The sequence below is a fragment of the Gossypium hirsutum genome, chromosome A09 (assembly GCF_007990345.1).
Source record: "Gossypium hirsutum isolate 1008001.06 chromosome A09, Gossypium_hirsutum_v2.1, whole genome shotgun sequence".
Classification (NCBI taxonomy): Eukaryota; Viridiplantae; Streptophyta; class Magnoliopsida; order Malvales; family Malvaceae; genus Gossypium; species Gossypium hirsutum.
Genome location: NC_053432.1, coordinates 80,631,104 through 80,654,738, shown reverse-complemented (window position 1 = coordinate 80,654,738; position 23,635 = coordinate 80,631,104). Strand labels below are relative to the sequence as shown.

The window sequence follows — 23,635 nt, the reverse complement described above, 5'->3', positions numbered from 1 at the left end:
CCATTGCTTCTCATTTCATGGTTTGATGAAAATTTGGCTATATTTTGCCATCTCTAGGACCAGGACTAGGACTAGGACTATGTTGAACTTAAATGGTCGGTTATATTTGCACATTATTCTCCTATGATCTGATGGTTTAGATTTTACTATAGGCTGGAAACCGGGCAGATTGTATCAGTTTCAGGTTAAGTCATATTCGGTTTCGGTTCTATCTTTCTGATGAATCTGATCAGGTTAGATTTAAGTTCAATCAATTGTGTCATATTCAATTCAGATTCTTGCTCACAGGTCACTCAAGTTTTAGATCATTTTAATTGGATTAAGTCGAATTTGGGTCCATACATATATCTATCAAGTCATTCTAAAATGTTGTCAAGGTTGAAAGACGGAAAAGAAAAAGCTTAAATGAAATGAGAATTGTGTATTTTATATCAAAGAAATTTTATGTAATATATGTATTATACGATATTGGTTAATACAGTTCATTTAATGAATTCAAAAAATTGTATCTTAAAGGAAAACCTGACTACAATGCACAAATTAAATAGCCGAAATAGAAAGAAAAAAAGGAGAGAAAATTAATTGGATTATATATATTCAAGATTGAAATTTGTAAATAGTAATATTTTTAAGAATAAAATATATATGTTTTTCCGCTTAGTAAAATGTTAATTTTGATAAAAATTCGAGTTTGGTTTGTTCTAATTTCTACTCTGTTGTAAAAAAAAAATCAATTCAGTGAGTCATAAAAGAAAAGAAAACCTAGCTTGAGTCGTGTGATAAAGTTCAAGTTGGGTTAGTTCAAATTTTATTAACACAAGTGTAGAGTCATTTTTGTTTTCAAGATACGCTTTAATTGAGCTTGATATTGCGATTCCAAATTAAGCTTCATATTACTTTTGGTTCATTTTACTCTCTTTCTTTCTTTTTTTTTTAAGAAAATAGCTGCAATTTATTAATCAAATATGCGAACAGTGTTTGTTATATCAACATGAATTTGCATTAGTCAAAAGCTAAAGTACTACTACTATAATGATTTAATTGCGCTAAATGATGTGTTACTTGTTTTTTTAAATAATCAATAAAATTTAAAGTAATAAGCTAAAAACTTGATGTTAAATGTTCACGCTTCCTCCAATAATTAGCCCATTGTTACTTTTAATCTTGATAATCATCTCACATGAGTCACCCTCAACTATAATATTTGAGAAATTTCAATTACAACATTTGAAGGTAATGATAATCGCAATAACCTCATTCACCAAGCTCTATAATGTTCGTGCATTTCCCTCCGCCACAAACTCATTATGATCTCTGACAGTGACACCGATCTCCCTTGACCTATCCGAATCATTAAAAGCCCGTCATGTTAATTTTTAGAGAAATTTCAATTACAACATTTGAAGGTAATGATAATCGCAATAACCTCATTCACCAAGCTCTATAATGTTCGTGCATTTCCCTCCGCCACAAACTCATTATGATCTCTGACAGTGACACCGATCTCCCTTGACCTATCCGAATCATTAAAAGCCCGTCATGTTAATTTTTAGCACATCTCCCTCCGGTGCTTGCCCCTGCCCCACCTGCAACAATGAGGGTAGCATAGCTTAATGCCCCAAGTTATGGAGCCGAAACTCCTCATAACCTACTGTTGCATCCCTCTAAACTGGGGATCAATTCAAATTTGGGATATAAATTCGATGTAAGATGCTTTTACTATATTACCAAGTCATAGTTGAATCTTGACTTTGATAAATACCCACTTCTTGGTCAGCTTTTGTCACCTATAGGATTTGCGTATCCACCACCATTATGCATTGCTTTGTAGACTAGCGGCTAAAATTGTTGACAGATCAAAATAGGAAATGGCTAGTCCAATTCAAAACCAAACACAGATTAGTGAAAATTTTGCAATGGATCTATGCATTGCATAACAGTTTTATTCCAATGGCAGCTGCAAGATGAATGTCACTCATGGTGCTTAAACAGCTCAATCCCAATTATACATTGATTTCAAAATAAAGACAATCAAGAACCAAAACTGTGTTAAAATAGAAACTTCACAGAAATAGGCTTAATGCAAAGCCAAAGAGGTTTCGAGGTGTGCCTTTTCAATAACTTTGATTTGGTATACAAAAACTAGATGCCAGTTCGATATGTCATTGATCAACATAGGAAGGAACAGGGAGAAAGGGAAATGGAGCAATGGATGCATATGCCACAGGTGCGCGTCCTTGTGGACCAGCAGTGACATACCTCACTTTCTTCTTCTGATCATCTTCTTCACTTTCAGTTACAGCTTCGGGGAATGATGGAAGCTCAACAATACTGTTGGGATTTTCCGCAAGGCACTGCGGATTGTCTGAGAGACGATGAAATAGGAGGCCAGACATAAATACAGGAAGATACAAAAGGCTGGCATAAAACATCCTTCTTGCTTTTTGAGTAGTCCGGTCACGATAAAATGAAAATGCTGCAGCACTTATTGCAAGGGTGATAACTGATGATTCAACACAAAACCACCCAGAAGCCACACCCCCTACGCAAAGAATTTCACTAGTTTATATATTATGAAATGCAAAAGAGAAAGTAAGATATGTTCCATACGGACCATACCATATACTGTAGTACTAAGATAGTTCACACAGAGTTTTCAGAATATCTACCAGGAAATAGATATTTGGTGCATATCCAATGTTTTAAAATAGTGTGGATATATGGTAATCAAATTTTAATAAATATAAATGAGTACTAAAATATAGGTGATAGTGCGATAGTTTTCACGTTTGGAATTAGAACAACTTACAGTCATAGGCTATGAACCCCAAAGGGATAAGATAGAGGCAGTTCCTGAAAGCAACAGCAGCTGTTCTCCGACCTGAAGCATCTGCAAGCGAAAACATCCTGTACCTGAAAATATCACGGAGGGTAGAAAATGAAGGGTTGTAAGACAGTGAAATACATTAAGAACACACGATTCACATGCAATCTTATCCATGAAGAATCATCCCTAATGACTTCTGAAAATTTTAACTAAATATATAATTATATCAGAAAAGAGTCACACTTCCATTTTCCAAGTTATATTATCAACAGTTGCTTACAGCAATGGAGATCCTTGATATACTTTCTCAAAGCTAGAACATTATTTCAACACAAAACTATAAGAGAAGGGAAGAAACAGAAACATTCAGTTTCCTGTGCATAAAGAAAAATAAACAGTTGCTATGTAGAAGAGAAAGTAAGTTGCGAAAATGCTTACCCTCCTGCAGCATAGTCATCACGGCACAAGTATGCTAGGGCCATGAAATGGGGTATTTGCCAAAAGTAGAGAGCTGCTGGAAGAATTAATCCATTGAGAGAAATCTGACCAGATGCTGCAGCCCATCTAAGAAGTTGGAACAGAAAATAAGAAGTCTGTCAGTAAAACAGTTAAATTTAAACGAAAACTTAATGCAACACAAGGCAAAGCCTACTTCATGATCGTCTTTTTTTTTTTTAATAAATAAATGACCTCTATAATTTCAGTGAACTTTAATAGGGTCTTCTATAACCTCTCAACATGTGGCATACTTAAACCTACAATAGGGATTCCACATCTATCAACACAATGCGGGGATCTTCTGTTCTTATTGCCTTTGTTTCAAGGGAGGTTTAACTTTTCCAGTTTCAAAGGTCATAAGAGGACTTGCTCATAAGCAATTAACAAATATCTAGAATTCCATTGGAATCCAGAGACAATAGAAAGAAAACAGTTCTGCAGAATATTGGTCTGTATTTTCAACAACCTAAGTCAGCTAGGGGCAAATTTCATGTGAAAAAAGTCAAAAGAAAAGCAGAAGCACCAGTTGAAAATAATATGGTAAATTTCGTATGCCATTGATAAATTCCAAACTTTTAGCATGTGAAGCACAAAATTTAACATGCATGAAAACACTTGACATTGTTAAATATCATACCAAACATAGAACACCAAGCAACTAAAATTTCTTAGATAGTCATCACAATAGTTAATAGAATTTAAAGACAAAGTTACCCTAGAAGAGGAGGAATAGCACCAACAACTGCTCCAACCCATGTATTAACAGGGTGAATTTGCTTCAATGGTGTATACACAAATGCGTATAAAACAAGATTGGAAGCAGCAAGACCAGCTGCCAACATATTAGCCTGCAATAACCTTGTGGCAGCAGCAACATTAGTTGCTCATCTGACAAAGTTTTAAGCATTTGGCAAAGCTAAAAAAAAATCACATTCGAAATTAAAGAAATAATGAGAAGTGAGTGAATCAATCTGGCCACCTTCCATGCCAACAGAGCAGTGCCAGCAAATCCAACAGAAGATGCCCAAGTGACTGCATGTGGTATTGCAATGCGTCCTGAAGGTAGAGGTCTTAGCCTTGTTCTCTTCATTTTGGCATCATTATTTATCTCAAACACCTAGGGACATGAATTCCATGGTTAACTGAGATGTCACTCGGTCTAGTTACTTCATGAAAAGTAACTTAAAATACAACCACCATGCACAGACACATCCTTGCAAAATCAACAAAATCAAAGGTAACACAATCATAGCAGAAGGTAAAAGAAAATTACAATTTGCAATTCATGAAGTTGATTCTTAGAATTTCAAAGAATTTATATTGTTTCTTTCCCTATCCCCTTTTGTCACAGGGTACTTATCCATAGCTTCTATCAGGAAAGCAATGTTGACAGATTTAAATCATGCCCAATGAGCTAAAATTCCTATTTTCCTTGATTATAGTGCAATACAACTCATTGTACTTGATTTCAAGCTCACTGACTGAACATTGCTAAATAACCTAAAAGAGTAAGGTATACCCTTAAGTTAATCTTTCAAAACTCACAATGAGCGGCAAGGATGAGAGCACCGTAATAGTTTAATCCATAAAAACTCCAATATGCAAAGTCCTCAATGGCACTACGGGAACTAGGACCATTATAGTAGTACCAATGGCATAGGGCGCTACTTTTTGCAAATTCATTTGTGTGCTTGTAAATCCCTACGTACTAGTTGTTCCAGCCCTAGTTTCTACCAAGGTTATCATTTTACAAGAAATCTTACACTTCAAGAAATGAAAGAGGGAAACATCGTTAAATGTGACTTTATTATGAAAATAGAGCTATCAGTTAGCATCCTTGGCAAGTATAAATAATAATGAATGCATAATAATTTGATAATTCAATCAGATCGATCAAAACTCGAATTCAGATTTCTCAATACGAAAGTTGTGCTTAACATAGCGTTCAATGAAAGCAATCAACGACAGAAAAGAATGAGAAAGGCAACCTGATTCAACGAATTAGCAGATGCAGCAACCATCATGGTTCCAGCACAGGTATAACAAAGACCAGCCAAATCAACGGCGTTTCCACTCCCTAGCACATATCCAGTCCCCGAAGTCGCCACCACCAGCATACTACCAAAACGAACCCAAAAACAAAAAAGTCAAAATTCAAAAATAAAAAATAAAAAATCAAAACTTCAAAAATTGCCTAAATATCTTAATGACAATTGACCTGAGACGAGCCTTGGAGAGCTCCCAGTAACACCGACCGTAGTGACGAGCAAGCTGGACCGCATCTCTAGCTTTCAAACACAAAGGACGAAAGGCGTCAGATTTGCTAGCGAGAAAACCTAGCTTTATAACGGAACCGGATGAGGGAGACGGCGAAGGCACCGCCGATGAGCAGTAAAAGCGTTGATGAGAAGAAGAAAGCGTCTGATCTACAACGCCGTTTGGACTAAAGATGGAGAAAGCAGATGCGTAATGGAAGTAATTAGGATTGGCGGAGGAAGAAGAATAAGAGAGAAGCTTCGAAGAGAAGCTTACAGTGGCGGAGTTTCGCCACATGGTTTTTTGAGATTTTTCGAACGGAAACTTTTGCAGAAATTTTGGGTATTTACTTTAGGAGTTCCTCAATAAAAAACCAAAAGAGGATTTTTTTCTTCTTCAAAATATTTGTTCTTTTGGGGATGCTGACCGTCGAGAGAGACGTCCCCAGTGGAAGACTCAAGATGATGAGCTTTATTTCCCTTATCTCCAACAGGTAAATACACTATTTGGTACCTTAGTTTGACGTTAATTTTTAATTTAGTACATGAGGATTTTTTTTTAATTTGGTACTTGAATTTGATTTTAGCGCTCAATTTGGTATTTGTACAAAATCACATTGTGTCGCCTAGTGATATTTGACACGTGTGCTCTAAAAAATATATAAGTACCTAATTAGTAATAAAAAATGAAATTTATGTATCAAATTAAACATTGAATCAAACTCGACACTTTAATTAAGACAAAAAAATCAATTATTAAATTGAAAAAACTCATACAATAAATTGAATATTGAAATCAAACTCAAGTACCAAATTAGAACAAAACAAATCAGGTATCAAGTTGAATTTTGGAATCAAACTTAGGGTGGGTTTGGATGAGTGGTGTGTTTACTTGCAGTTAATGTAAAAACAGCGGTAGCGGTGAGATTAGATATTATAGTGATATTGTAGTATAAAACAAAAAGTAAGCTAAACGTATTGCACCACCCATCGAAACCCACACTTAAGACCTCTTTGGATGGAAGGTGCGTTTACCTACGATTAGTGTAAAAAAAAAGATGACAGTGAGATTAAATATTGTAGCGATATTGTAGGATGAGACAATATGAAAACTAAATACACCACACTAGAATTAAATTCTCATCTATAGAGGTTCTCCGATAGTAAGTAGTTTATTACCATTTTGTTTTGGAGAATTCTTGGATAGTTCCACTAAAAGGAGGTAAAATTACATTACTAAACATTAAACTATGGGTAAATTTTTGTTTTTGTTACTTAACCAATAAAAAAGTTATAATTTGATCATTGAATTATTCAAAAGTTTTTATTTAAGTCATTAGACTTGTCGTAACCATTTTTTTTGAAAAAACGGGAATCGACTTAGATTTTTGGAAATGAAAACGAATAGAGGAGTCGCCACCAATCTTTTTTGATGAGGTGTGATCGGATCACCTTAAATTAATCATTTTAATAAAAGTTAAGATTTACTAAAACGATAATTTTTGGTCTACGAAAATCAGAAAATGAGTTCGGGAGTCGGTTACGCACAAGGAAGAATTAGCACCCTCGATACGCCCAAAATTGGTACCTAGTTGATTAATTAGTGTCTTAGTGTCGAAAATTTAAAAACTTGAAAGAATTTAAAATACGATCCCTCTTTGTAAAGAAAATGCTCAAATGTTAAAGACCTTATCGTCTCACAATATAAAATGTCACATCCAGTAAGTTAGGACACGACATCTTGAATTTTCGAGAGCGAGCTTGCCTTTTATATAAAAATTCGTGTATTTCAAATGGTTATTCAGTTAGTTAAGGTGAACGAGGAAAATCAAAACCCAGTAAGTTAGGGCACGTTTCCTCGAATTCCCGAATACCGAATATTGCCTTTACTTGCAAAAATCTTATTTCGAGGTAACAAAATGCCATACCCGGTAAGTTAGGGCACAACACCTCGTATCTCCGAGAATAAGCATTTTTCAAAACTCATGTCGTTTAAAAGAGTATTCTGTTATTTAGGTTAAAGGAGAAAAATCGAAACCCAATAAGTTAGGGCACGATTGTATCGAATTACCAAATACGGAATATTACTTTTATGAAAGAATTATTATTGGGTTGGATATAATGATAATAAGAATAATATTAAAGTAAAGTAAATAATAATACTATATATAAATATATATATGTATATAATAGAAATACACACTACTATATAAAAATAATAATAATAAATATAGAAATACAAAAAGCAAATATAATAAAAATATTAAATTAAAGTAATAAAAAACAATACTATATATAAATATATATATACATAAAAATATACACTAATATATAATAATAATAGTAATAGTAAAAATAATGAAAATATGGGTAATATTAATAATATATTAGAATACAAAAGTAAAGTAATAACAATAAGGGTGATAATAATAATAATAATAATACAAACAATAATACATATATATATAATAATAGTAGTCAGAAATAAAAAATAATAGAAGTAACAATAATGATAGTAATAATATAAATAAATATGGAGAGGGCATATATAATATAATAATAATATAAATAATAATATATACATGAGAAATAATAATAATATAAATAATAGTAAAAATAATAAATAAAAAAATAAAACAAAGCTCTCAACTCTCTTTCTCCCTCTTTTCTAAATCCGGCCATTGGTCCGGCTTTGCTTCGGTCACGGACCCCCACGGGCCGCCGTCGGCGCCACCGTACACGGCGGCCGGACCTAAAAAAAAAACCTTTTTCGGTAATGAAAATATGAGTAAGCTTCTTACTTTTATTCTTACTTTCGTATAAAAAAAAACAAAATAAAATTGAAAGGAAAACAATAAACAAACAAAGAACTTAAGATGAGAATAGACAAAAGAAACCTCTTTTGCTTTGATCTTTGATTAATCTCTAAAAACTAGCCTTTCCAAAAAATAAAAACAACCCTCTCTAACATTGTCTTGAATGGCTTTTATAGCCAAATTTTACAAATAAATTTTTTGAAGGCAAGTGGAGTGGTTTAGTAGGGTGGTTGGGGTGGTTTAGTCGAGTGGTTTAGTGTAGTGGTTTAGTGGAGTGGTTTAGTGAAGTGGTTGGAGTGGTTGGAGTGGTTTAGTGGAGTAAAGATATTTTATTTCTTTTATTTTTTTTATTTTGGGTATTGGGCTTAGGTTTGGGTAGGTGCATTTAGGTTTGGGCTTTGGAGGTTGTTGGGTTTTGGGCTAGGTTTAATTTGGGTTTGGTTTTATTGGGCCTCGGGCAAAATTTGGGCCATACAGCTGCCCCTCTTTGCTTGTTGTTGTATAACAAGAACAGAGCAAAGACTATAAAAGGACCAATTTTGCCCGGGCTCGCCGAGTCTTGAGTTCTTGATCTGCTTCTTCGATCTGTTCCCCATAAACACAGGGATGCCAAATCTGCTGTCTTCAACTTGTTCCCTATAAACACAGGGATGCCAAATCTGCTATCTTCAACTTGTTCCCTATAAGCACAGGGATTCCATGCTGAAATCTTCGATCTGCTTCACCGTAAGCACAGGAATGTCAGATCTGCTATCTTCGATCTGTTCCCTATAAGCACAGGGATGCCAAATCTGCTGTTTTCAACTTGTTCCCTATAAGCACAGGGATGCCATGCTGAAATCTTCGATCTGCTTCACTGTAAGCACAGAAATGTCAGATCTGCTATCTTCGATCTGTTCCCTATAAGCACAGGGATGCCAAATCTGCTGTTTTCAACTTGTTCCCTATAAGCACAGGGATGCCATGCTGAAATCTTCGATCTGCTTCACAATAAGCACAGGAATGTCAGATCTGCTATCTTCGATCTGTTCCCTATAAGCACAGGGATGCCAAATCTGCTATCTTCAACTTGTTCCCTATAAGCACAGGGATGCCATGCTGAAATCTTCGATCTGCTTCACTGTAAGCACAAGAATGTCAGATCTGCTATCTTTGATCTGTTCCCTATAAGCACAGGGATGCCAAATCTGCTATTTTTAACTTGTTCCCTATAAGCACAGGGATGCCATGCTGAAATCTTCGATCTGTTTCACTGTAAGCACAGGAATGTCAGATCTGCTATCTTCGATCTGTTCCCTATAAGTGCAGGGATGCCAAATCTGCTATCTTCAACTTGTTCCCTATAAGCACAGGGATGCCATGCTGAAATCTTCGATCTGCTTCACCGTAAGCACAAGAATGTCAGATCTGCTATCTTCGATCTGTTCCCTATAAGCACAGGGATGCCAAATCTGCTGTTTTCAACTTGTTCCCTATAAGCACAGGGATGCCATACTGAAATCTTCGATCTGCTTCACTGTAAGCACAGGAATGTCAGATCTGCTATCTTCGATTTGTTCTCCGCCGCATAGAGACGCCAAATTATCTTGGATTTGCTTCAACATAAACACGTGAAAGCGAAATCAACTATGTCTTCGATTTGCTCATTGTAAGCACAAGGATGGCAAACCATATTGGATCTGCTTCAGTATAAACATTTGAAGGTTGGATCTGCTATGTGTCTACCCTCCATCGAAGTGGAGATGCCAGACTTCAATTTGTTCTCTAACAATACAGAGATGCCAAATCATATTAGATTTGCTTTAACGTAAGCACGTGAAAGCCAAATTAGCTATGTCTTCGATTTGCTCATTGTAAGCACAAGGATGCCAAGCCATCTTGGATCTACTTCAGTATAAACATCTGAAGGTTGGATCTGCTATGTGTCTGCCTTCCATTGAAGTGGAGATACTAGACTTCGATTTGTTCTCTGACAATACAGAAATGCCAAATCATCTTAGATTTGCTTCAACGTAAACACGTGAAAGCCAAATCAGCTATGTCTTTGATCTGCTCTCCGCCTGATACAGAGATGCCAAATCATCTTAGATATCTTCAGCTTGTTGCCCCACTGCTTAGGGGGTTAAGACTTGTGAATTCACCGATTCTACTGCACTGTCCTCTGAGGAACATGATCTGTAAAATCAATTTCATGTATCCATGCTTATGCCAAATAATTAGGATGCTATGATTGAAATGAATCAAATGCTCCTAACTAGATGTGTTATTGTATAAATGTCATGAGCCTTTTTTAAAAAGGCTTAAGGTATCATCGTTCGTTGTTCATTAGGACATTATCGTTAACGTATTACGCTGACATCTTGTTCGGCTGGTATTCTTGACAGAAAAGTCAAAGAAACAATCACATTTTGCTCAGCAAGCTTGCCCCGCTGTAATTTCAAAGTCCCTTTCACTGTACCTTTTGGGACATAAAGTTTGTGCCTCCTACTGCAATTTCAGAGGAATAACATTTGGTTTCTTCCATCCATTTCGCTGCAACTCAAAAGCATAGGATTTGTATCATCTTCAATCAGTTCGATCTGTTACACTATTCCCTGGGTGTAATGACTAGATGTATATGAATGCAGAGTATCATTTTCTTTTCTCGAGAATAACCCCCTTTTACACTTAGGTCGACATTACTCGTCATTTGTCGAGGTTGTATCACTGGCGAAATGTCTTGTCTTTTGGTTCAACCAATAAAGAGTCCAAAGAGATAATATTTCCAACCCTTAGGCTTGGTGAGTTCTAAACAATAGTCCTATTTCAGGTTCTTGTATTATTTAGAAACTTCCAGAGTAATATGTAAAACTTCTTTTGTGAAAGTGTTATTAGTCCACTAATTGTTATTTCAATGCAAAATGCTTGAAAAAGATCAAAACAATGAACAATAAGGAAATTGATTAGGAGCATAACTCAAAATGGATAAATTAATCAAAGATTGCAAATGCAATAAGAAGGAAATCAACTCAAAACGAATGATTTAATCAAAGATAGCAATGTAATAAGAAGAAAATTTATTTGGACATATCTAGATAACAAATTCAAAATGGGCAAAATGGAAGCTAGATGCCCCAGATATCGCAGCCTGAGCTTCTCTGTACCAACTTCTTGAGGACCTTTCTGAGCTCAATATGTGTTTGGGGGATCTGGAGTACTTTGTAGATGCCCCAAGACGTAGCATACTTCTTCATTATTAATTCAGGCATAGCAACACTAATGTATGCCCCACTTTGATCCAAATTTGAGCTGCCCTTTTTGGGTTTTCAACTCGAAATCCTTTTAGTCTCAAGGCTCCATTTGCGGGGTTTCACCCTGGCTTCTCTTTTTTTTCCGCTTTTTTTTAGAATTTTTTGTTTTTTGTTTTGTTTTTTTGTGTGTGTTTTTTGTAGGGCTCTCTTTGCGAGTTTTCACATTGGCTTCTCCCTTTTTAGGTAGAATACACTCCTTGAATGGATTTGAATTCACTGACTTGGGCAAATATTTGCCATCCATTTCGGTTAATATCAATGCCCTTCCAGAACAGGCCTTCTTTACTACATAAGGTCTTTTTCAGTTTGGCATCCACTTTTCTCTGAAGTCCTTTTGTATAGGAAGGATATTCTTCACTATCAAGTTCCCCTCGTGGAATTCTCTAGGATAAACCTCTTTATAGTAAGTTCGCATCAATCATTTTCGGCGTATTAGACCTCGATAGATAGCTTTGGACCCTCTTTCTTCAAATTCAATTGATCTTATCAGAATTGGATCCATTTTACCTTATCTAACTTCAGCTCTGACGAGCTTCGGAGGAAAAGAATCTCATCTTCAAAACCGATTCTATCCCATAAACCAACGAGTAATGTGTTGCCCCAGCTAAGGTTCTGGCTGACGTTTGATGAGCATAGAGGGTACATGATGACTTATTATGCCGATATTTACAAGTTTCAGTCATCTTTCCATGATCTTTTTTTTTATTATTTAACGATTGACATATGAAGCGACTTTCACCCTCTTTGCGAAGTAATTGATGCCTGCTAGAAGCCTTCAACGAGATTGGCCCAATAATCTCCATGCCCCACATAGAGAAAATCGAAAGAATGAAGGGGCATATGAATTTTCTCTCCATCAATTTGGCATTTATGGCATACTGATGCAATCCCTTTCTATGGTAAACCAGCAGAATCCAAATCTCATGATTAGCCTGGCCATTGTAAAACCATTAGCATATGTCATTCAAAACCCTGCAACATCCTCCTGTCTTAATAGCCAGACGTATCTTGATATGATCGTGCAAAAAATCTTTAAATTCTCAGAAGTGGCTCAATGACGTCTCGCTTTGCCTTTGTGGTAATGCAGACTCCGATGTTTGCGTCTTTCTCTTGTCCTAGGCCTACTGTCTACTGCCTTTTTGTAAGAGAGGACCTGTTTTCATCATACTCTACCATCCTTAACAAATCAGAGAGTAGTCTACATCTCTATCATCTTCAGAGTGTTGAGATCCCTTTAGGCCTATATTTCGCTCAAAAAGAAACTCGAAGTCAATGACAGTGTTACTCACATCATTGATAACTGGGGTCCCGCTGAAGGCAGATTCCAAAGAATAAATGATTCTAAGGATGATTATTTGTATGGTATGATCATGAATGAAGAATAAATGAATATTTGAAATAAATTCCAAAGAAAAAAAGAATCTAAGAACAATTATTTGTACCGTATAAGATGAAATCAAAGAATATTTGCTCAAAAAGATGCATTTTATTGAAATAAAGACTTAGGACACAAGCCTATTTCACAAAAGGGGTTTAATTGCTTCTAGGCTTAAAGCAACAAGCGTATTTTGAATATTACTCTAGATTAACTCTAAAAACTACAAGAGGTTCCTCTACAGACTAATCGTTCAAAACATTTCCAGGTTTGTAAGGACGAATGCCTCACAAGTTTCTCTACTCAAGATCCAATGCTACTAATCCTCTTCTTATTTTTCCATATTTGACAGAGTCCTTTAATCATTTGCTCTTATCATCGTGATTTGGTAACGGACTCTTTGTACCAAGGGTATCATCAAACTTCACAATCCCCATCTCGAGGAGTCTTTCAACCGTCTTCTTGAAGGCAGTACAGTTTTCTATTGAATTCCCCGATACTCCCACATGATAATCACATTGAGCGTTTGAATCATACCATTTGGGGTACGGGGGTTGCAACAGCTTTATATAATATGGGGACACCACATGTGAATCAAATAAACTTTGATATAACTCCTTATACGACATTGGGATTGGCGTAAATTGGAGCTTTTCAAAATTTTACCTTACACTTGATTCCTGCTTTGTCGAACCTTGTTGCCCCCTCGTAGTTACCTTTGGTTGATTGACAGTTATTGACCTTGAGTGATCTCTATTGTATGAGCTCGTACTATTCACTTCATTCTCCCTTTTCTTTGGAACTGACCTCTTGGTAGTTTCTCCAACTTCAATCTTGCCACCTCTTATGACATTCTCAATCATCTCGCTTGCCATTACCATATCGGAAAAACTTTTGGTAGTATTCCCAATCATATGGGTGATGAATGGGGCCTTCAAAGTATTAATGAAGAGCATGGTCGTTTCCTTCTCCAAGAGAGGTGGCTAGATTTGCATCGCTATTTTCCTCCACCGTTGTGCATACTGCCTGAAGCTTTCACCCGGCTTCTTTTTCATGTTTTGTAGAGTAATTCTGTCGGATGCTATGTCTGTCACGTGACCGTATTGTTTCATGAAAGCTTGAGCCAAGTCCTTCCATGAACCAATTTGGGCACGGCTGAGCTGGTTATACCACTTGGCCGCAAATCCGATCAGACTATCTTGGAAACAGTGGATCAAAAGCTGGTCATTGTTAACACACCCTGTCATCCTTCGGCAGAACATCGTAATATGAGCTTCAGGGCAGCTCATCCCATTATACTTTTTGAACTCCGGAGTTTTAAATTTTGGTGGGAGCATATAACACCCCAAACCCGGCCCAGACGTTAAGGCCGAATCCGACGTGCCACTTTGAAGTCAAAAACCCGTGTTCCCTTTTTAGTGTTTTAAAAAGCCGACTTTTGTCAAACTAACCAAGTGAATGAAAGCTGGGCACCAGGTAGGTATCCATAACAGAGGAGGTGAGCCATGAAGGCTGCTTAAGTACCAAGCTCTCCGATTGGATCCAATCCTAGACATGCCCACATCCATTGCCACACTTGGTTATAACAAGTTGAAATTTCTTTGAGTGATTATCTTTGGTAAATCGAATATTCGTTACGTCGTGTTATTTTAAAAAAAAAACAAGTATCGTTTTGAAATCACGCCCTAAGTCTAGCCCATTTGAATTAGTATCCATCAATTTAAAGTTGCTTTTAATAATATAATCCCAGAAAAATCAAAGAAGAAAATAAAGTTAAAATGGCCTTATTACAACCCAAAAATTAAATAGTAATTAAAAATAACTTAAGAAAACTAGTCTCTTTTTCAAACCTAAAAGTATTCACCATGGTCACTCTGAATCCTCTCCGACTCCAAGTCACCCACATCAAGGCTCACCTGCAAGGTTAAAGAAGGGGTGAGTTTGGGGAAACTCAGTGTGTAAGGAAAACCCGTTAAAAGCCCAAGTCAGCTCAAGCCCATTGGGCCTAAGCCCATTCAGGTAACAGTGGTACTGGGCCAGAGCCCTTTTTCAGATTACAATAAACTAGGCCTTAGCCCCTTATTCAAATAACAGTATGGCCCATAGGCCCATTTCAAAATACATGCAACATCAGTAAACATATGCAAGCCCATTTAGGGAGACTACTCAACCCACCAACCACTACACTCCACCCATACCATCCATACACTCCATGTGGGGAATAGCTCAACCCACCCAGCCCAACACTCCACAGTTGCAGCATTGCTGCTCAGTTAACAATAAATTGAGGCAAAGCCTCTAGTACGTGGACAAGCCACTTTCAGTACTTCCTCCGTCAATATCCCAATCCCATGCATCAGATAATAACAACATGACATGTAATAAATAACAATAGTCAAACATGCATTTAGGTTAATTTAACCCTAAGGTATTTCTGTAATTTATCTCCTAGGGGTAAAACTATAAATTTTCCACTTTTAAAGGTATTTCAGTAATTTATCTATTTTAAGGTTTTTCATGCATATTCCTACCTTTCACATACTAACAGAATCACTACTGAGGGTTCTTACCGAATTGGGCCTGTTGGCCCATCATTCCAATTTTGGCCCATTAAGCCCAAAATTATCGAGGGCACAGAAATTATGCACTTTGCCGTCCAAACATTGCAGCTTACCAAAAACATTAATCGATTTACCTCACGAGCATTCGCACACTCATAAATCTACAAAATACCGGTTTTCGGCATTTCGTTGACTTTTGCCGATCTAGACTAAGAAAGAGGGTGTTAGTTACACACCTGTTTGCGACGATATGCTGACGAGATCCACACACGAACCGCCTACAATTGGATTACTAACACGTTAATCTAACTATTCAAATACAAACTACGTATTAACCCCTTACAATATTCGACCAACCACACCTATAGATCATAGTAAGCTTATAAGAAATCAATAAGCAACTCATTAACAAATTTTTGTCAATGTTTACCACATAATCATAATTTCACTGCAAGCTGTCTTCCTGAGCAACAGTCACTAAATCATTTATAATTGGAGCTACGAAACTCCAAATCAAGTGCCGTTAATTTTCCCTGAAAATAGACTCATATATATTCTATCCATAAAATTTTCAGAATTTTTGGTATGACCAATCAATACCAGATTTTTCTTAAAGTTTCCCATGTTTCACTGTTTGACTAATCTGACCACTCTTCATTACGAATCAAATTTCTCATTGTACAGAATTCAAAATATGTTCTCGTTTATTACATTTGAAACTAGACTCATTAAGCTTTAATTACATAATTTATGCAGCTTCTAACTCATCTCCCACAATTTATGGTGATTTTCCAAAGTCACGTTACTGCTGCTGTCCCAAGCAGATTTATTACCAAATCACTCTTTCACACCTAACTTGCATGCTTGTTATTTAAACATGTATATCACCAATCAATCATCACATATCTATGATTTTACTTAAGTATAATCTCCATTTCATCATTTTAAAGCACAACATGTTAGTCGATTTTTCCCCTTAGCATCTAAGGCACATGCATGCTCATTTGTTTGGCTCAACTTCACTTATCTACCATTTTTCATCAAAAGAACATGAAACAACAACCAAAAACCAAAATATGCTTCATGAGTTAGGGTAGAATCAAGAATAACTCATGGACATCAAGATAGAAGTAAAGTACCAAGAACTTACCTTCAATTTTTCCCCCTCCTAGTGATCGAATATTCAAGGGTTTCCTCCCCTATTTGCTCTCTCTCAAATTCGGCTATGAAGAACAAAGAATGAACAAAAAGCTTTCTTTACTTCCTTTTGTTATTCTTATCACTCAACATTTTATGACACATAAATGATATACTAATATTTGTGCCATACTCATGCCATAATTCCAATAAAAATATGCCCATAATGCTTACCATGCCCATCATCCATTAACTATTAAAATGCTAATGCCCATCATCCATTAACTATTAAAATGCTAAAATGCATACATTATCAACTATCCATCACCTTGGCCGGCCACTACATTAAAAGTGGGGAATTTGACATACAAATCCTCCTATTTTGCACTACTATTTATTTGGCCACTACAAATTAGCCTATAGCATTTTCAAACATTTTCACATAGGTCCTATTTCATAATTTCACTCCCTTTTTCTTATGGAACAAAAATTAACTAAAATTACCGGGTTCTATCTTAAGCTTGGGCCTTCTAGAGGCCCACTAACATAATTAAACATATGCCAACATTCACAGAATTCGCGAAAATTGGGGCGTTACAGAGCACTAGATCTGGGACCAAACTTAAGTCCTTAGCGTCGATCCTGCCATGGTAATCAGCAGTCTCCACTGTTTTAAACTTTTCTTAAAGCCATTTACACCTATCATCGAGTTGTTTTTCCATGTCTACTTTTCCTTTCTCCATTTCTGCCATGTCATCAAGGTTCGGGACCAATAGATTAGCTGGATTATCCCCGGGATTAGAGCCCGATCCTATAAGAATATTCATTGGTGTTGAGGCATTGGCCTGGTATTGCTGGGGCCTGATAGTGACGGGTACCGTTCGTGGATGCACCTCCGGTTGTGTTTGAGTGTTTACCAGAGCAAAGCCTGGAGGATAGATAGGGTCTTCATTATTGTTCCCCATAGTACTCTTCCCTTTCTCGCGTTCTCTAGCCAGCAACTGCGCCAACTGGCCTATCAGATTATTTTGGGATTCTTCCATTTTTTCCTTCATATCTTGTTGTATCTTAGCCAGTTGCTCTTGCATCTGCGCTTGTAATTGTTCTTGCATCTCCCTTTGCATTTGTTCTATCCTTTCTAATCTCTGGTCCATTACTTTGGTTTTACGGTGGGTATAGTAGCTGTGTTCGGTTGCTTGATTCTCGTTGGTTTCCAGATTAACTGAAATAATTTTGTTTAATCAGGATTCTTTAGTGAAAGTTTAATGCAGATGTTGTAATGTAATGCAAATGTATGGAATGAATGCAAAAGAAAGGAAGATGTTGATCTTGAATTCAATTCCATTAGAATAACTTTTCTAGAAAACATATTTCTTCATATGAAAATAGATTACATATGCGGTATTGCCCTTCATAGTCCAAGTAAACGCTGATATTTTCTTCATGGTCGAATCCTGTAAATTCTCCAAAAGATGCCTTCGCTAGTTCCTTGCTGCTTAATCTGAGCCTCGATCTCTTGCTCGTTTATCTCCATGATACTCATCAAAAAGTGCTGGCTCTTGGATAATCTTCGTTGGCAATTAAATCAAGTCATGTATTCCTTCGTGGACTTCTGGCTTTCTCTCGTCATGCCTTTGTTGGCTTGAATCTCTGGCAATTACATCATGTATTCCTCCGTGAACTACCAGCTTTCTCTCATCGTGTTTACTTTGACTATATTCAGACGACCGCACTATAATCTACTTTATCAAGAAATTCGTTTCCTTATGACAAACTATTCTATTTAGGAATCGAATTTCAAATCAACACATTCTTTTCTTTGATGTAATGTAATGCAAATGCATGAATGCAAAAAAAAGGAAGACATTGATTCTAAATTTAATTTTGTTAGAACAACTTTTCTAAAAAGCAAATTCCTTTACATAAAACGGACTACATATACGGCTTTTCTCTCATATTCCAAGTGAAGACACTGATCTTCCTCTTCATATCCGGATCTTATGGTCGAGTCTGACAAATTCTCCAAGAGATGTCTATACTAACTCCTTTTTTGCTCGATCTCGGCTGCGACTCGTTGCTCACTTATTACTGTGATAATTGTCAGCTCCTTTAAGAAGGTCAAGACGTGACGGCTCTCGAATAGTCTTTGTCAGTTTCTGTCTTCAGGCAATGAAGCAAAGTCTTGTATTTCTTCACGGGCTATCAGTCTTCTTTCATGTGTTCACTTGGACCATATTTAGACAACCGTATTATAATCCACTTTATCAAGAAATTCGTTTTCTTATGACAAACTGTTCTATTTAGCAATCAAATATGAATCAACACCTCCTTCCTAAGATGATGTAATGTAATGCAATTATAAACAAAACAAAAATAAAACACGTTAGTGCAGGATAAATAAATAACAAATAAAGCAATTCGGGTGACCACTAGGGGTTCGAAGTGGCTCTACCTAGTGTGGGCTCCTAGGTCTTTCTATATGTGGTTTGGTTCTAGAGTAAGGGTACCTGAACCAGCAGATTCCTCGATCCTCACCCATTATAGGCTCATTTGAATCGAGTTCAATTCAGGAGAATACATTTCCCTATGGCTACACGGAGATGAAAATCTCACGAAACCATAGGTACGGATGTATTCCGAAAATGATCCACTATCCTGCACGGAGGTGAAAACCTCACGAAGGTGTAGTTTCTCACTCTCACTTAAGGGTGTGACCACAATGGTCATGCAATGCAATGCGAGAAGATATATGCATAAAAACTTGAAACGATTAAAGAAAATAGGAATAAAATGATGAAAACAGTACAAAAAACGGATGAAACGCAATGAAGAGATCGTATATCAAAACCAAATTCTCAATTTTTGAAAAAAGACAAAAGTTAATCAACTTGTGGCTTGACTTTCTTATAAAACTCCCCAGTGGAGTTGCCAAGCTGTCGTAACCATTTTTTTTGAAAAAACGGGAATCGACTTAGATTTTTGGAAATGAAAACGAATATTGGAGTCGCCACCAATCTTTTTTGATGAGGTGTGATCGGATCACCTTAAATTGATCATTTTAATAAAAGTTAAGATTTACTAAAACGATAATTTTTTATCTACGAAAATCAGAAAATGAGTCCGGGCGTCGGTTACGCACAAGGAAGGATTAGCACCCTCGATACGCCCAAAATTGGTACCTAGTTGATTAATTAGTGTCTTAGTGTCGAAAATTTGAAAACTTGAAAGAATTTAAAATACGATCCCTCTTTGTAAAGAAAATGCTCAAATGTTAAAGACCTTATCGTCTCACAATATAAAATGTCACATCCAGTAAGTTAGGACATGACATCTTTGTTATAGGCCAATTTTAGCCTATTTACATCAAAACCCAATTTAGCCTTACCTAACCCACCAAAATTAAACCCAAAACTCAAAATATTAACTACCCAAAGCCCAATTTACATCAAAACTCCAATGGCCCAAGCCCTAAGCCCAAATAAAAAAAAACCCTAGCCCACAACTTAAACTTTTCTCAACTAAATCTTTGTAACGCCCCTAACCTGAATCCGTCACCGGAATAAAGTTACGGAGCATTATCGGAGTTACCGATTCATTTATCAGATATTTCATTAATCCGATATCTTTTCTTTTCCACGTTCAAGTCTCGTATTCAAGTCATCCGGATCTTTATAAAGAAATTTGATCATCGTTTTCATTTATTTCATGTTATAATACATTCAACTAATGCTCTAAACAAAATTATCATTTTACCCCTAAACTTTTAATTAATGACGATTTCATCCTTAGGTTAAAATAAAATAAAATTATTGCAATTTAATCCTTATTTCCAGCCGTTATTCTCACATAAATTGATAACAACCTATGAATTCTATAAAATGTCAGAATTTTCCATAAATTCAACACTTTTCAATTTAATCCTTAAAATATGTTTTTCCCTGATCTTGAGCTAAATTAATAATTTCATTCAATTTTTTAATTTAAATAATAAAATAATCCATTTCATGCAAATTGGTCATTTCTAACTTTTTTTTTACAAAATTGCCCATAAAATTTTACTTTTATTCAATTTAGTCCATGAGTCTAAAACATACAAATTAGCCATGCTAGCTGAATATTCATACATATTTTCATCCTCCTCCTCTCCATTCCACATCCTTAATTTATATAACATGCAACAAGTAACATTATCAATAATTTCACTATTTACTTATGTATATTCAAAACTGTCCATTTGTGTCATAGTCACTAAATTATTTATATCTTAAGCTACAGAACTCAAAATTAAGATCCGCAAATTTTCCCTAAAACTAGACTTACTTATCTTATTACCATAAAATTTTCATAATTTTTGGTTTAGCCAATATGTACAGTTTATTCTTTAAAGTTTCCACTATTCTGCTGTCTAACAGTTCCGACCCTTCTTCACTAAAAATTAATTATCTCATCGTACGAGATTCGGATGATGTTCATGCTTATTTCTATTGAAAATAGACTCTTTAAGGATTTTAAACATATAAATTTAATCCCTTAATTATTTTTCTCCAATTTTTGATGATTTTCCAAAGTCAGAACAGGGGAACCCGAAATAATTCTGACATTGTCTCACAAAACTTATTATATCTCATGATTTACAATTCCATTGCTTACACCGTTTCTTCTATAAGAAACTAGACTCAATAAGCTTTAATTTCATATTTTATTCATCCTCTAATAGATTTTTAAAATTTTTGGAGATTTTTCAAAGTTAGACTATTGCTACTGTCCAAAACTGTTTTAGTGCAAAATGTTGATTTTCATTTTGCCCCAAATTTCACAGTTCATACAATTCAGTCCTTACTTAATTAACCCCTCAATTAAACTAATTTTCTCAATTAATACTTTTCCTAGACATTATAAGTTATTTCATTACTATTGAAATTTAGAATTTCCACATAAAACTCTAACCTCAAACTCTTTTACAATTTAGGTCCCAAACATTCACTATCTATTCAATTCTAATAAAATTAGCATATAAACAATTTAAAGCTCTAATTCTATGTAAAATCATCATATACTTCCAGCACATATACATATAAACTTTCAATTTCTTTCATAGAATCAAGAACTAATGAATTCAACAAATGGACCTAGTTGTAAAAGTCACAAAAACACAAAAATTTCAAGGAATAATCAAGAATTGAACTTACTTGCAGTAAAAATATGAAAAACCAGCTTAAGGGAACTCTTCCATGGTGTTTTTTCTGATGAGAATGCAGAAAAATAAAGAGAAATCTAGATAATTCCACTTTAGTCCTAGCTTTATTAAGTAAATTTTGCAATTTTCTAATTTTGCCGTTAATTCCCCTTATTTTCTTGGTGATTTAATGCTCTTGCCGTCCAGTCCAAATAGACCTTGGGTCTATTTTCCTTTTAAACCCTCTTTCTTTTATCATTTAAGCTATTTAATCATTTTCCACAATTTTACATTTTATACAATTTAGTCCTTTTTGTTCAATTAGCTATCAGTACTTTAAAATTTCTTGATGAAACTTTAATACTAACTTATTAACACTCCTTAAATATTTATAAAAATATTTATCACTCGATTTAAAATTCTCGAGGTCTCGATACCTCGTTTTCAATTTTAATTATTTTAATATATATATTTTAGTACATTTCACTATTTCAAAATTTTTCCTAACTTCACATTTAACTTATACTCACTAAATTAATAATATTTCCTACTCATTTGTCGGATTTAGTGATCTCGAATCACTGTTCCGACACCACTGAAAATTAGGCTGTTACAATCTTAGCCTTTTCCACCACCAACTCCACTAGCCACACCTTTTCCACCACCAACTCCACTAGCCACACCTTTTCTACCACCAAATCCACTAGCCACACTTGCTCCATTACCTACTCCACTAACCACACTTGCTCCACCACCACTTGTACCTACAAATGAAGACATAAACAATAAAAAAATATTTTGTAAATAGCTATATAAGCCTTCTCATATTTTGTATATGGGGGGATTTTTTTTGGAAAGTTTTTGGGAGAGAAAGTTACTGTAAAGGATTTTTGGAGAGGTTTCTTTTTAAAGTAATCAAGGAGAAGAGTTATTGTAAAGGCTAGTTTTTGGAGAAGCTAGTTTTTTTTTTGGAGATTAATCAAAGATCAAAGCAAAAGAGGTTTCTTTGTCTATTCTCATTTTAAGTTCTTTGTTTACTTATTGTTTTCCTTTCAATCTTATTTTGTTTCTTTTATACGAAAGTAAAAAAAATAAAAGGAGGAAGCTTACCCATTTTTACCGAAAAAGTTTTTTTGAGGTCCGGCTGCCATGTACGGTGGTGTCGGCGGCGGTCCGGCGACCGGACGATGGCCGGCCTTGTGGCCGAAAATCACCCACCCTCTCCCTCTCTCTCATTTTTTTTTGTTATTATTATATTTCTTAATATTATATTATATATATTCTTTTAATATATTAGGTATATTTTAAATTCTATATTACGTATATATATATTATACTATTTTATGTATATATCTTTAATATTATATTATTTATATATATATTTTTTCTACATGTTATCTTATGTATATATCTTAACTATATTATGTATGTTTTTTTAACACTATATTATGTACATATTTTTAATATTATCACGTATTTATTTTTTTATATATGTACATATTGATGTAGTATTATTAATAATATTGTTTTTTTAAACATCATTATTATTTCTAATATATATATTATGTATATTTTTTTATTTCTATTTTATTTTTTATTTGTCAATATTTATTATTATTATTCTAATATTTTGATATTTTGATATTTTAATATTTTATATTTTATATATTTTATTATTCACATCATTATTCGCATTTTTT

General features: G+C 35.1%; 1 protein-coding gene across 2 annotated transcripts; it reads right to left on the bottom strand.

Moving 5' to 3' along the window:
* Positions 1-1,133: 1,133 nt before the first annotated feature.
* LOC107935205 (protoheme IX farnesyltransferase, mitochondrial) lies at positions 1,134-6,080 on the bottom strand. Of its 2 annotated transcripts, XM_041077090.1 has the most exons (10): positions 5,544-6,044; positions 5,314-5,443; positions 4,305-4,442; positions 4,040-4,173; positions 3,266-3,391; positions 2,810-2,913; positions 2,260-2,542; positions 1,729-1,872; positions 1,427-1,586; positions 1,134-1,341 (listed from the first exon to the last, which is right to left on the bottom strand). In XM_041077090.1, exons 1-8 carry the CDS (start codon positions 5,876-5,878, stop codon positions 1,857-1,859), a joined length of 1,266 nt encoding a protein of 421 aa, XP_040933024.1. In that variant the 5' UTR covers positions 5,879-6,044; the 3' UTR covers positions 1,134-1,341; positions 1,427-1,586; positions 1,729-1,856. The 2 variants fall into 2 exon arrangements, with proteins under 2 accessions (XP_040933024.1, XP_016723258.1); XM_016867769.2 differs by lacking the exons at positions 1,134-1,341; positions 1,427-1,586; positions 1,729-1,872 and having other exon boundaries at positions 1,900-2,542; positions 5,544-6,080.
* Positions 6,081-23,635: the final 17,555 nt, after the last annotated feature.

Excerpts from the sequence above, each read along its gene's own strand:
- LOC107935205 (XM_016867769.2), bottom strand. The coding sequence starts at position 5,878 with ATGTGGCGAAACTCCGCCACTGTAAGCTTCTCTTCGAAGCTTCTCTCT. Across the intron at positions 4,443-5,313 it reads CTGCTAATTCGTTGAATCAG|GTGTTTGAGATAAATAATGA; the intron begins GTTGCCTTTCTC and ends TCATGTCCCTAG. Across the intron at positions 2,543-2,809 it reads GGGGTTCATAGCCTATGACT|GGGGTGTGGCTTCTGGGTGG; the intron begins GTAAGTTGTTCT and ends TTCTTTGCGTAG.